Source organism: Oryx dammah, unplaced genomic scaffold (assembly GCF_014754425.2).
Source record: "Oryx dammah isolate SB20612 unplaced genomic scaffold, SCBI_Odam_1.1 HiC_scaffold_11077, whole genome shotgun sequence".
NCBI classification, from domain to species: domain Eukaryota; kingdom Metazoa; phylum Chordata; class Mammalia; order Artiodactyla; family Bovidae; genus Oryx; species Oryx dammah.
In genome coordinates this window covers 5,341,637-5,356,408 of record NW_024080471.1, presented here as the reverse complement: position 1 = coordinate 5,356,408, position 14,772 = coordinate 5,341,637, and the positions used below count along the sequence as shown (strand labels likewise).

The 14,772-nt window shown below is 36.9% G+C and overlaps 1 protein-coding gene across 1 annotated transcript in view; it reads left to right on the top strand.

The window, feature by feature from the left end:
- Positions 1–14,772, top strand: part of LOC120860476 (ryanodine receptor 2-like) — an 804,098-nt gene that overhangs the window by 377,604 nt on the left and 411,722 nt on the right. The window contains exon 12 of the mRNA XM_040236295.1: positions 1,168–1,324. Within this exon, the coding sequence (XP_040092229.1) occupies positions 1,168–1,324 (157 nt within the window). The remainder of the gene's footprint in view (positions 1–1,167; positions 1,325–14,772) is intronic.

The following is a 14,772-nucleotide window of genomic DNA, read 5'->3' as shown; positions in this document are numbered from 1 at the left end:
AGTTCTATAGACAGAGGAGCCTGGCGGGTTACCGTCCATGGGATCGCAAATGAGTTGGATATGACTTAGTAACTCTACAACAACAATAATATCTCCTTTATACTTTTTGCCTTGAATTTTAATTTGTCTGATAGCAATTTTACTATCATTATTTTCTCTCAGCTTTATGGGCATGGTGAATCTTTTTTATTTTTACTTTATTGGAAAAAAAGTATTTGATTTTTAGCACATTTCTTATCATTGATAAGAGGCTGTTCTTGCTTTGGACACTAGCATGATAACTGAAAGTCTCCATTATTGGAACCTTCTTTCCACTCTTTACCATAGTGAGGACAAGGTTCTCTTATGTATAGTTTTCAGTTAACACAGTTCTGTACAATGCGAGAATGATCTGTATCTTCATTTTTCTTTTCTTCTCTATCTGAAATCCACTATTTTTAAAAGCAGATTTTGATGATCACAACTTTGCTTTTTATCTTTTTTGTGCAACTTTAGTTTGCATTTTCTGTGTTCTGCATGTAACTTTTTTTGCGTTTTTTTCTCTTGACCCTATTCAAATTTAGTTTCTTCATTTGTCTCTTTTGTTCCTTGGTTTTTATTGACATCATTGTTCCGTATTATTAAAATTTAAAGCATAGGATGGGATTTCTTTTTTTTAGATAAATATCTAATTCAGTTTGTATATATGAATTCCAGTTAACATAATTAGGCATTGACTCTAATACCACTTGCCTTCAAATCTGTTCAAATCCAACAAAAAACTAGTCAATCCTAGTTTATGAGTTTTATGAGTTTAAAGTGTCATTTTAATCTCATGATGTTTTTATTTGCGACTGGTGATTAGAAATTAACTCAGAACACAAGTTTTAGTCATCTTAGTAGTGTTTGGTGTGGATAGTATTATATTTGATGTCAGAAGACCTTGAGATAAATTTTGCTTCTACTTATTATTATCTACATGACATTGAAGATTACCTATAACCATTCCAAATAACCATTTTGTTATTTTTGAAATAAAAATACACCACCATCATAAGGTTTTTGGAAACACTCAAGAAGACAGTATATGTAAAACCTCCTTGTTCATTGTCTGACACATACATTTTAATTGTTGTTTCTCCTGTCATTGTGTTTGCTATTGGATCAAGTCTCAACATTTTTTGTTAGGTGGAGTGGAAGCCACATAAGGTGGGGACAACCTTTTCGACTACGCCATGTCACAACGGGAAAATACTTGAGTCTCATGGAAGACAAAAGCCTTCTACTCATGGACAAAGAAAAAGCTGATGTCAAATCAACTGCATTTACCTTCCGATCTTCCAAGGTAAGACAGAGAGATAATTTTGGATTTCCCACTGCATTTCCTTTGGTGTTAGAAATACAAAGAAGAATGATGTATGTTTTACACAAATTTCTAAATTCCCAGTTTCTCTTCTGTTCATTCCTCTTCAGTCAAACCCATTTCCTAAACCACTAAAACCTGCCCAGGAGTGTCCCTTGGTTTATCGTTCTTTGGTTATTTTCATGTAGCATATCCATCCGGCTCCTTTTAGTTTTCTTAGACATCGACAATGCAGTAAGCACAGACCTCGTGCTGCTGTTGCATAGCAGTGTGAGGGGCACATCAGCAGAACCTGTTCCTCACAGGCTCGCTTACACATGTGCTCTTACATACAGACCTTTCTTCATACGTCGTTGCATCCTGTGTAAGTGAGTGAGTGAAGCTGCTCGGTTGTGTCCGACTCTGCGACTCCATAGACTGTAGCCCACCAGGCTTCTCCATCCATGGGATTCTCCAGGCAAGAGTACTGGAGTGGGTTGCCATTTCCTTCTCCAGGGGATCTTCCTGACCCAGGGATCAAACCTGGGTCTCCTGCATTAAAACATCTAAGAATGTCCTTAGATCTTTCATGAGAATTCCTCTGAAGTAGATGTTGAGTAGAATAGACAAAATAAGTGCCCATCAAAGTCAGGTTGAAATGCTGGTACACAGTTAGACTCTCTCACTACCTGATGTGTGTGTGTGTGTATGTGTATGCGTGTGAGCTGAGTCATGTCTGACTCTTTACGGGCCTATAGACTGTAGCTGAGTCGTGTCTGACTCTTTGTGGCCCCATAGACTGTAGTCCACCAGACTCCTTTGTCCATGGAAATCTCCAGGCAAGAATAATGGAGTGGATTGCCATTTCCTGCTTCAAGGGATTTTCTCAACCCAGGGATCAAACCTGTGTCTTTTATCCGGGTCTCTTACATCTCCTGCATTAACAGACAGGTTCTTTACCACTAGCACCACCTAGGAAGCTACAGTACCGGATAAGAGATTCCCAGCTCACCAATCCCACCATGCAGTGGATTGCTAACCATGCCTCAGCAAAACAGCACATGTCCTGAATAGCCAAGTGTCTCAGGAATAGCTGAAAATCACTTGTTCATTTGACACATGCCAAGTGTCTGTTGTGTGCCTTTTTAAGATAATTGTATATTTCTGTCCTTAATTTAATGATTATTGTGAAATTTGGGCATTGTGTTAGAAATGGTATTGAATTACTGGTTAGCTTTGTCCCAGAGATGCATATGCCTGTGTTACAGATAAAGGTATGTTTGAAGAGGACCAGAAGTAACTCTGAAAAGATAGTATCTGAGTTTACATCCCTAATGCCATGCTCTCAGTTCTCTTGCTTTGGAAGACACAGAATGGTGGAAGATGCTTCTGATTTGATGAGTTCTCCTAAGTTTTCCAGGAACAACAGCCAGTGTAGGTCCCTATTCATTCTGGTGGAAACAGACAAGGCTGGTCAGTTCCAGTGGATAACCTGAGACAGGACCAGCATGTGTAGTTGTTATAGGGACCCACGGGGGAGCTCTGACGTGGGGAGAACTTGGGTGGACTTCAGGTGGGCAGTTAGTTGCTCCTTGTCTCTATAGTTGGAAAGTGCAGTTGATCACATTGTGAACAGACTTGATACCAGTGGACTTCTTCCTCAAGACTTGGGAAGAGCTGGGAATTTGCTAGTTTGTCCACTGATAATCCCTCAGTCCAAAAAGACAAAAAAATCCAACCTGCCAAAGATGATCAGTTTTCTGATGTTGAAAGTCCTTTTCAAGAAAAAAAGATGGCAGAAAATTGGAAAAGTGCAAAGAAGTACATGACATCCCAGCAAAATATAGCTTCTGAAATCAAATTCCAGAGAAGGGGAAAAATATGAACAGGCATATCACATTGAAATAACATTAGAGATTTTTTCAAGACATGGCATTTACAAAGGTAAATATATATCTAACAAAAACTGGAGGTGAAAGAGGAAAAGTAAAAGGTGCTCTGATTGTTTCTAGTAAAACAGTGATAAGTAGAATAATATTTTCTAAAAATTTCAAAATCAAGTAACAAAGAAGATATTTCTGAGTACAAAGCCAAACATTCAACTGTAATAAAATTTACTGAACTAAGGTAGTGGAAGAAAGGGAAGTCTGTAAAAGAAGGGAAGTGGACATTTATTCACCCAGAACGTATGAGGGCTCACTTGATCTCGGCTGGGGGTAGGGAAGACGCTGATAGTCTATGTCTTCCTAAATCTTGTTGAGGGCACTGGGAAGCAGGGACCCCTTCTTCCCTAAATCCTTTACCTTTTAAAGATGATAATTGCTACCATTCTGTGATTCTCGGTAAGTCTACAGTTTGAGCTGAGTATTTTCTGTAAGTGATCTCACTGGGAAACAGAATCCCCATTTTACAGATGGAAAAACTAAAGGCAGGAGAGATGAGTCACTTGCCTACCTTCTATGGATAGTCACTTAGCTGGGTGTATAGAAGAGCTGGTAAACATGCGGTTATCTCTGCTCCAAACCACTGCCCAGGGTGGGTTTCAGTAACCAGGCCTGATCTCCAGGTCTGGAACCCTGGACTGGCTAGTTACTCATTCACCCCCGTCAGAGCTCCCCAGGAACTCATATAGTGAAGCACTCTCCTACCCGCTCTACAGGCTCCCAGGCAGCTGCCTGACACTATTGTCTAATTGTGGTCTCCTCAATTCCTGTTATTGCTGGAGAAATCTCAAATTCATCTTTCTCTTTTCATTATTTCTGTAACATTCATATTCCTATAGTCTTCAGAAATCCTATTTTACTATAGAAAGCTGAATACCTCCATAATCTGTCTCTTTTCATTCTTTCTACTATAACAGTCCTAGTTCTCCAGGAAGTAAATGGATGCCTCTAGCTTTTTTAGGCTCCAAAATCACTGCAGATGGTGACTGCAGCCATGAAATGAAAAGACGCTTACTCCTTGGCAGGAAAGTTATGACCAACCTAGACAGCATATTAAAAAGCAGAGGCATTGCTTTGTCAACAAAGGTCCATCTAGTCAAAGCTCTGGTTTTTCCAGTGGTCACATATGAATGTGAGATTTGAATTATAAAGAAAGCTGAGCGCTGAATAACTGATGCTTTTGAACTGTGGTGTTGAAGAAGACTCTTGGGGGTCCCTTGGACTGCAAGGAGATCCAACCAGTCCATCCTAAAGGAAATCAGTCCTGGGTGTTCATTGGAAGGAATGATGTTGAAACTGCAACTCCAATACTTTAGCCAGTTGATGCGAAGAGCTGACTCATTTGAAAGACCCTGATGCTTGGAAAGATTGAAGGCGGGAGAAGAAGGGGACAACAGAGGATAAGATGGTTGGATGGCATCACCAACTCAATGGACATGAGTTTGGGTAAACTCCAGGAGTTGGTGATGGACATGGAGACCTGGTGTGCTGCAGTCCATGGGGTTGCAGAGTTGGATGTGACTGAGCAACTGAACTGAACTGAACTGAGCAAAACAGGGGCTGGGTTATTCCAATGGAAATGCAAATACAAAACAGACACATATATTTACATTTCAAAATGTCTTGCATACATGCCTCCATTGATCTAGCAACATTCTATATAAGCGCATTTTAAGTGAGAGGGGTTTTCTTATAGAAATAAAACTGTGCACATTAACTTTATCATTCCTTGCCATGGCAAAAAAAAAATGTAGTAAAGACTCAAATGTTTAACAGATATTAATAGAGCTGGTAACTTAGTCGCATTAACTATGAGAATATATTGACTTGGAAAGATATCCATCATAATATTGTTGAGTAAAAAAAGCAAATTATAAAGTAATTTTAAAATCTTACTTTTTTTTTAACTGAAGAAAAAGACCTGAGTGTGTGTGTTTGTATATGATTATATGTTAGATGTGAAAACTCTGCACTAATCTTTTAATTTGGCTGCTTTAGAAAGATCAAAATGGAGTAGGCAGGAGAGAGAAGAAAGGATTGGGAGGTTGAGATTAGCAAATGTAAACTATCATGTAGAGAATGGATAAACAAGGTCTTACGGTACAACTGGGAACTATAATATCTTGTGATAAACCATAATGGAAAAGAATTTGAGAAAAAAATGTGCATATATATGCAACTGAATCATTTTGCTATACAGTGAGAATTAACACAACATTGTAAATCAACTATATTTCAATAAAATATAAAAAATAAACCTAAAAACCAGATCAAAATGGAAGATATATGAGAATATGAGTTCAAGGGGAACATTTTTATCTAACTTTTAAAAAAATCTCTAATTGTTTTGCCTGTTATGATAGCCATTTTTCCTTTGTAACAAAAAAAACAGTTAAAAAATTCAACCGTTGCACTGACATACTCGGACATACGTTTTGTGCACATTTTAAATTTCTTTTTTCATGGGGAGACCTCGAAATACTGACTCAAAACCTATGAATATTTTTAAAATCTCAAAACAGTTCTCACACAAGGCAATAGCTTTTGAAACATTTCCCCATAAATATCTCTGCTTTTGTGCTGTCAGTGTTATAGTTTACATATGAAGAATTTTTACTGACCAGATTTTTCTGTGGTCTCTGCTCAGAGGTTCTGTTTCTGGCTTTTGGTGATTTTATACTGTCATAGCTGACACTGAAAGCACAGAGAACTGGAATTTCAATATTGCCTTTTAATGAACTGTTTGCATGCGTACTTGCACGCTAAGTTGCTTCAGTCACGTTTGACTCTCTGCAACCCCATGGACTATAGCCTGTGAGGCTCCTCTGTCCATGGGATTCTCCAGGCAAGAATACTGGAGTTAGTTTCCAAGCCCTCCTCCAGGGGATCACACTGAGGTCTCTTAAGTATCCTGCACTGGCATTTGGGTTCTTTACCCCTAGAACCACATGGAAAACCCAATGAACTGTTTGATTTCTCTAAAACTAGTCTCCTGTATGGAGCTCACATTCATGGAACCACTCTAATACACAGGTTGCTAATAACACACTATCAATTTGTGTATAACATGGTTGAGAGCCATAAAAACAGAGGTGAAATCAAGGAAAACATTTTAATTTATTTTATTGAAGTATAGTTGACTTAATGTTATGTTATTTTGTGCTGTATGGGAAAATGATTCAGTTGTACATGTCATATACATTATTTTTTGTATTCTTTTCCATTATGATTTGTAGAATACAGTTCCTTGTGCTACACAGTAGGACTTTATTGTTTGTCCATCCTATGTATAATAGTTTGCACTTGCTAATCCCAAACTACCAATTCATCCCTCCCCTATCCCCTCCCCCTTGGCAACCACAAGTTTGTCTCTATGTCTAAGAGTCTGTTTCTGTCCCATAAATAAGTTCATTTGTATCATATTTTAGATTCCACATGTAAGTAATATCATATGGTATTTTACTTTCTCTTTCTGACTTCTCTTAGTATGATAATCTCTAGGGCCATCCATGTTGCTGCAAATGGCATTCATTGTTTCTATGGCTGAATAGTATTCCTGTGTGTGTGTGTGTGTGTGTGTCTGTGTGTGTGTCTGTGTGTGTGTGTGTGTGTGTGTGTGTGTGTACCACATCTTCTTTATCCATTCAACTGTTGAGGGACATTTGAGTTGTTTCCATATCTTGGCTATTGTGAACTCAATAGCACAATTTTCATAGTGCTGCTATGAAAATAAGAGTCCCTGTATCTTTTTGAATTAGAGTTTTTCTGGATAAATACCCAGAAGTGGGATTGCTGGATGGTATGGTAACTCTGGAGGTTCCCCTGGTGGCTCAGCAGTAAAGAATCCATCTGCAATGCAGGAGATGCAGGTTTGATCCCTGGGTTGGGAAGATCCCTTAGAGGAGGGCACAGCAACCCACTCCAGTATTCTTGCCTGGAGAATCCCATGGACAGAGTAGCCTGGCAGGCTATAGTCCATAGGGTCTCGAAGAATCAGTTATATCTGAAGCAATTGAGCACATGGAAACTCTATTTTTAATTTTTTTGGGGAAATCTTATTTGTAAAATCACAGAATTTTCATTTTAAAATCACTGACATATAAGGTAATAAAGTGTTTTCTATGAAGTCAAGACAGTAACTCTATTCTAAAATTACTTTGTTCTATTATATATAATGTATAATCATTATAGAAGATTTTAAGAAGAAATAATGCAAAAATATGAGAGGGGTAAATTAAAATTGTGTACTATCCTTCACTCAGAAACAACTATTGAGTGTATGTATTTCAGTCTTTAACAACTATATACATATTTTTCTACTAATAGGGCTAATTCTTAAAGTTAAAAATTATTCATGATGAAAGGTGCAATTACATAATAAAAAAGCATTGAACTTAGAACTAACTAAAATAGAGTATAAGTACAGTTCATAATTATAGATGACATGTTTTTAAAATAAAATACTGTTTTTATACTGTTAACATTTTAGAGAAGATGATATAGGTAAACGATTTCTTTCATCCTTTTGTTAAGCATCATACTTGGTCATGGTCCCTGGCCTTTGAATAAATAATCACGTTTTCTTAAAGATATATCCCATTCTTGTTTTCCCTTAATGTCACTGACAAGCTGAAAATGCTTGCTATATTTTTACATATTTTTGCTATACTATATCCAATGAAAATAATGAGTACTTATATTTCTGGAAGGCAAAGATATGTGTGTAAGATATTTCTTTGGTTCTTGGTATACTTTGAGTATACAATTCATAAATGACTATTGGTTGACATAATTACTGTGTTGTAAGCCAAATTTTTATTACTGGTGAAAAATTAGACCTTTTTTAGCACAGTTGAAGATGCCAACTTTTATCTTAGAATCAAGGGTATGGTTTTAGAAATTCTGAAGTGAAAATCACCTCTTAAGGACCCTTATTTTACATTAGCATTCCCTTACCTATGATTGTGTGAAACTGCTTTGAAAGTATATTCTTAAAACATATATATGTTTTAAAATATATATATTTAAATATATATAAATAAATATATATTAAAATATATATAAACATTTATATTTATATATATAACATATATATATATTTCTTAAAATATATATATTTTAAGAAAACATTAAGATCATTCTGGGCTTCCCTCATAGCTCAGTTGGTAAAGAATCCACCTGTGATGCAGGAGACCCCAGTTCACTTCCTGGGTCAGGAAGATCTGCTGAAGAAGGGATAGGCTATCCACTCCAGTGTTCTTGGACTTGTAAAAGAATCCACTTGTAATGTGGGAGACCTGGGTTCGATCCCTAGGTTGGGAACATCTGGAGAAGGGAAAGGCTACCCACTCCAGTATACTGGCCTGGAGAATTCCATGGACTGTATAGTTCGTGGGGTCCCAAAGAGTTGGACATGACTGAGCAACTTTCACTTCACTTCACTTCAAGATCATTCTTACTTAAAATTTTGAGAACAGCTTTAAAAACCTGTTCTACCAGTTAATATAAGGAGTGATTTTTAAAATTGTCATTGGGGTATCTTTGTACTAATGTGAATACTCACTAGCCATTCTCATATTCAGTATTTGCAGAATAATCAACAATTGTTGATGATTGGATGTATTCAGAATAAACACAATAAAGTGAAAGACAATTTATAATATCACCGATGTTGTCCCCTTTTCCCTCTCAGCTTTAGGGAGATATAACTGACATTTAATAATGTGTGAAAATAAGATTTACAATGTGATGTTTTGATGCGCATATATATATTGAGAAATCCTTGGTCTTTTTTTTAAAGAAAGCATTTTATATCATGAAAAATTCTGTTTGATTAATGCAGGTTTTCATAGACCTTTTCTTCACTTTCTCTACTCCTAGAATTTTAAACCATTACATTAGGGTATTGAAATGTCAGTTTTAATCATAAGGTAGGTTGACAATTACCCGTGTATTACACTGCCCCCAAGATGTCATTTTTTTTTTTTTAGCTAAAAATGCCACTAAAATGTTCCTCTGTGTGTGATTTTATCCAGTCTTTTTCCTCTCATGAACCATGAATAGAAACCTTTGGCTATTGAAATGATGGAATACCAACCTCAAATAAGACTTCCAATGAGATTACAAGGATTATGGAGCAAATTGTAAAAATAGAACAAAATATTTTTAGGACATAGTTTTAGCATGTTTTTATTTGAGATTTTTATTCTTGGCTCAAAAAATGTTTAATATGTTTTAAAATGTATAGACCCACACAATAAAAATAAGAGTCAGGCTAACAGTTTATAATGTGCCAAGTAATGTGCTAAGTCCTTTTTATGTGTTTTCTTATTTAATTCTGCTGCTGCTGCTGCTGCTAAGTTGCTTTAGTCATGTCTGACTCTGTGCGACCCCATAGATGGCAGCCCACCAGGCTCCTCCGTCCATGGAATTCTCCAGGCAAGAGTACTGGAGTGGGGTGCCATTGACTTCTCCATATTTAATCCAAGTTCAATGAAGCTTAGATACTGTTTTTAATCTTCATTATGTAGATGACTATATTTAGGCTTAGGTTAGTTAAGTGGCAGATCTAGACTCTGAACCTAAGTATTAATAGTAAATCTAAAGCCCCTTTTAATGATAAAACTTGTGATTTAATAGTAATGAGTAGCAGATAAAAATAAATGTTGCTCATCTGTGATCACCTGCATATTATGCTTGCTTAGTGATTGATTAAATATCTAAAAATTAAAATCAAAATGGATAACTTGGGCTTTTTTTGTTATCAAAATAGTTATATGATGTTTATCAATGCAGATGGATTTTTGCTTTCAATCAGGATTAAATTCAGAATAAATTCTTGCATTCAAGTGGTGTTTCTCAAAGGGTTTTGATAGCATAGTAGAAAGTAATGCCCACTATGGTTTTACAAAAGATAAGAGAAATTCTGTTTTAGTTTTTATGGTAACTTTAAATAGCATTAAGCCTGACAGTGAGCTTGGTGAAACCATCTGTGGTTAAGATGAGGTGTTTCACTAATTTGAAAGGATATATGCATTTTTGTGTTCATTGCAACATTGTTTACATTAACTAAGATTGATTAGTGCCCATCAATAGGTGAATGGATAAAGAAGATATGGTATACATACAAATATATATGATGAAATGTTACTCATCTGAAAAAAGAAATCTCGCCATTTACAACAGTATGGATGGACATAGAGGGTATGCTGTTGAGTCAGAGAAAGACAAACACTGCATAATTTCACTTATATATATATATATATATATATGTATGCAGAATTTAAAAAAACAAACCAATGAACAAGCATAACAAAACAGACTCATAGATACAGAGAACAAACACTATTGGTTGCCAGAAGGGAGAGAGACTAAAAGGTACAAACTTCCAGTTACAAATCAATAAGTCATAGGAATGAAATGTTCAGCATGGGGAATATAATTAATAATATTGTACTTTCTTAGATGACACATGGTAATTAGACATCATAGTAATGATTTTGTAATGTATAGCATTATGATTGAATCACTGTGTTGTATACCTGGAGCTAACATCATGTAGGCCAATTATACTTCAAGTTTAAAAATGGAGATGCTGGAAAGAAATGCAACAAGATGTTAATGATGGTTATATCTGGAAGAGATGAGGACTATCGGTGATCTTTAATTTTTGATACCTTTAGGTATTTGTAGGTGTCTGCAATGAACAGATTTTGCTTGTAAAATTAGAAAGAAAACAACGCCCTTAAAAATGAAGTAAGAAAAGACAACAACAACAAAAATGAAAAAAAAAGATGAGGTATATCAGTCAGAGTTTAACCAGAGAGATAGTGCCAGAATGAGAGACATATATATGAAGGGATGTTTTATATGGACTTGCTTTCTGAGATTGGAAAGCTGGCTGAGGAGTCTGTAGTGCAAATGTCCTGAAGAGGAAGATTTTAAGCAGAATGGAATCGATGGGACTCACTGTAGTCTCTGTGCTTAAGGAAAGCCTAAATCCTCTTTTAAAGACTGCACCCGATTGAGTATGACTCGCCCTGGGAAGCCTCCCATTTTATTTGCTGCACGTCACTTGAATAGAGACCCTGACTACATCTGCTGGGTCTTTTCGCCTTCACGGTGTAACACAATCTAATCTCAGAAGTGATACCCCATCGTGTTCATTGGTTCTGCCCACACTCCAGGGGAGGGAAAATATAGTACAAGATTTTAGAGGGCTTCTCCTAAGGCTCTGTGTCCTTGTTTCACTGTCCCCATGGAAGCTCCTCAAAGACCCTCTGTTATTGAATCAGGTGTGCTGCTCACTGCTCACAAAATCAATAGTCACAAACGTTGATAGAAAGGAAGGTTGCCTTGAATCAGAATAACTAGCAGTCTGGGGATTGGAGAAGGAAATGGCAACCCACTCCAGTGTTCTTGCCTGGAGAATCCCAGGGACGGGGGAGCCTGGTGGGCTGCCGTCTCTGGAGTCGCACAGAGTCGGACACGACTGAAGTGACTTAGCAGCAGCAGCAGCCATCTGGGGAGATGGTGGACTTAGCAACCCCCAAAACCACCTCTGAAGATTCTGCATGGCAGTGAAAGCTTTTAAAGGGAGACCAGGAAGTAATCTAGTGAATCATTGAGATAGGGAGTCAGAGTCTTGGCCATCCCCAACAGTGTGCAGTCTCATCGGCTTCTCTTGATCTTTCTTTAGATACTGGCTTGTTGACACAGTTTATTTTTGAGATTCCTGGAGAAGGAAATGGCAACCCACTCCAGTATTCTTGCCTGGAAAATCCCATGGATGGAGGAGCCTGGTAGGCTATAGTCCATGGGGTTGGAAAGAGTTGGACATGACTGAGCAACTTCACTTTCTTTTTCTTGTTCACACAGTTTATTTGTGAGATTTCTGCAGGGGAAGCTAGGGAAGTAATCTGGTCATCTGTTAATTACTTATTCATTTCAAGTTGCAAACTATTTTGTGATGAAAAGATTTGAAAGGTGAGCTAGGGCCAAAAATGAGTAGAGCATGGGGGTACCTGGTTTAAGGTTAGTGAAGAGACAATAGAGGGGCCTTCTACAAGCTGCTTACATCTCCCAATACAGGAAAAATTTTAAAGCCCTTCTCTCCACAAACCTACCCGCTGGAGTTTTCCTCATGAAGCTTCTGAACTTCAGGACTAAAGTCAGCTGTGTGTGTTTTTTTGCAATTGTGCCCTGGATGGGCTAAGCTTGACCTGGCCTGTCCGTCCCAGCAATTTCTCTTAACCTGTAGTATTGTTAGACTCATATTTCACAGTGACCATCTATTCTTTGCCGAAATGTGTCCCTGTATAGAAGCAAATAAATTAAGTTTTGACCTTTTAACTCTCATAACTTTAGCCACTATTTGTCTTAAGGAGAACTGGCTTGTACCAAAATACTCCATCATCTAAGGATGTAGGCCTTTGTCTTCTTTCTCTCAGCCACTTGACAGAATAATTTGGGGACATTTAAGGAAAATTTCAGTTAATGCTAGAAGAATCTCTTTGACTACCTGGTCCATATAATTAAAACGTAATGCTATTAGGACTAGCTTAAATCCCCTAATGAGTCTAATCTCCAATATTATGTCCAGTATATATCATTTAAGGAGAACAGTTGTTCAGACATAGTTGTGACTTGGTCATGAGCCAGATTGACATACCCAATGTGAAAACATCACTTTTTATTTTTCAGGCTGATCTTTTAAACTTCTGGAACCATATGAATTTGGAAATTAGATTTTCTAAGCATTTATGAGTAGGATTATTTGAATGCTGGGATTGGGGTTATTTTATTTTATTTTTTCTGAAGAGTGACTTTGGTTTTTTCAGGCAGTGAATCTTGCTGAACTGAAGCTCCAGTTTCTTCTTTCTTTGGCAGTGGGCTGTTGCTTGTACAGTTTGTGCTCAGTTATTTTGGAGTCTAGCTGCTGCTATTTACTAGGCCTCCCCTGGGTGTGCATAGTATAGTGGTTAACAAGAATTGGCAGATTGCATAAACAGATTTTGTGGCTACTTTTCTCATCCAGGATTTAGCTCGTCTAATTTTTTTGTCTGCTTGTGAGCCCAAAATTGTGTCCTTTGATACCTTAAGTATCAAATAAGGCAGCAGCTTTTCTTCTGCTTGAGCTCCAAGCAGATTGGACAGGGCAAACCCCTAGGCAAAGGCTACATCTTACAAATCACTTGTCTTTATAGAGAAGTCTGCTGTTTACTTTCTGCTGTGGGTCTCTCTGAAATGCCTAACAGCAGATTCTAAAAAATATTTTTTTCCAATTTTCTAACTGTTGTCTGTGGGATGATTAGCCTAACTAAACTACAATCATTTCCCAAAGCCAGAATAACTGAAAACAAAACTAAATATAGATGATTTATGTAATATATCAAGGTAACGCTAAAACTTAAGATTACTAATTTAGATATAGGTTAGCTAATACAGGGTTTTAGGAATCTGACTTCTCTCCTAACTTGGACACTTTATTTCTGGTAAGACAGACTAGTTTTCTGTTAGATGCTTTTACCAGCTGTCATGTTCTTAACATGGTGGATGGGTCAGATCATCCAGATTATTTTTACCTGAATGTCTCCTAAACTTGAACTACAGAAAATGATAGGAAATAAAGGAAGGAAAGGACATGACTGGCTTTTGTTCTTTTAAACAGCAAATAATCAGGTGTGTGTGTTTTTTTTTTTTCCCTCTAGTCACTTTATCAGTTCTTACTTGACTTGCGAATCAGAATAATTACAAAAACATGGTCATCATGAAGTTTTGGAATTAAAAGTTCTGATCCAGAGAGTGATGTGAAGCACTTCAGTAAAAAGCAAGCCCAGCATACCTTTGCACTTAGTAGCTGCACTTTTTCAAAGCCCAATCCACAAGCCTATAAATAGACTACAAGCCAATTTCCTGGGATAAAGGAAAAACAAAAAGCATGTTAGAAGCTCCTTGTTTTATTTTAAGGAGATAATTGCATTGTTATATACTTTCCCTAGAATTTAATTTTTCTATTTAGAGGGTTGGTTTAAGTAGACTTGTAGTTTATCTGCTTTGATAGAATGAAAGTGGAATGGTTTATTATCTGTTTTATTGCATATTCTTAGCATACTGTTTCAGGTTATTTGCATAATGGTTAAATCAACTTATAATTGCATTCACTTTCTTATATGACCTTGAGCCTTTTTGCATTAAGAATCGAAACTCATTTAAGTTTTAATTTTCAATTGGTGACAAAGTGTTCATAATTATTTTGGAGTTGTTAATTACTAGTGTGGTGTAATAAACCCCCGCCAGTGTTCTTGCCTGGAGAATCCCAGGGACGGGGGAGCCTGGTGGGCTGCTGTCTATGGGGTCGCACAGAGTCGGACACGACTGAAGCGACTTAGCAACAGCAGCAGCAGCAGCAATAATGCCATAAGAAATCAAAATTTCTGTTTTACTTGAATTGTTCCTTTTGGTGGTTTAACAGATATAAAATTGATTCCAACCTAATTTTCAGAAACA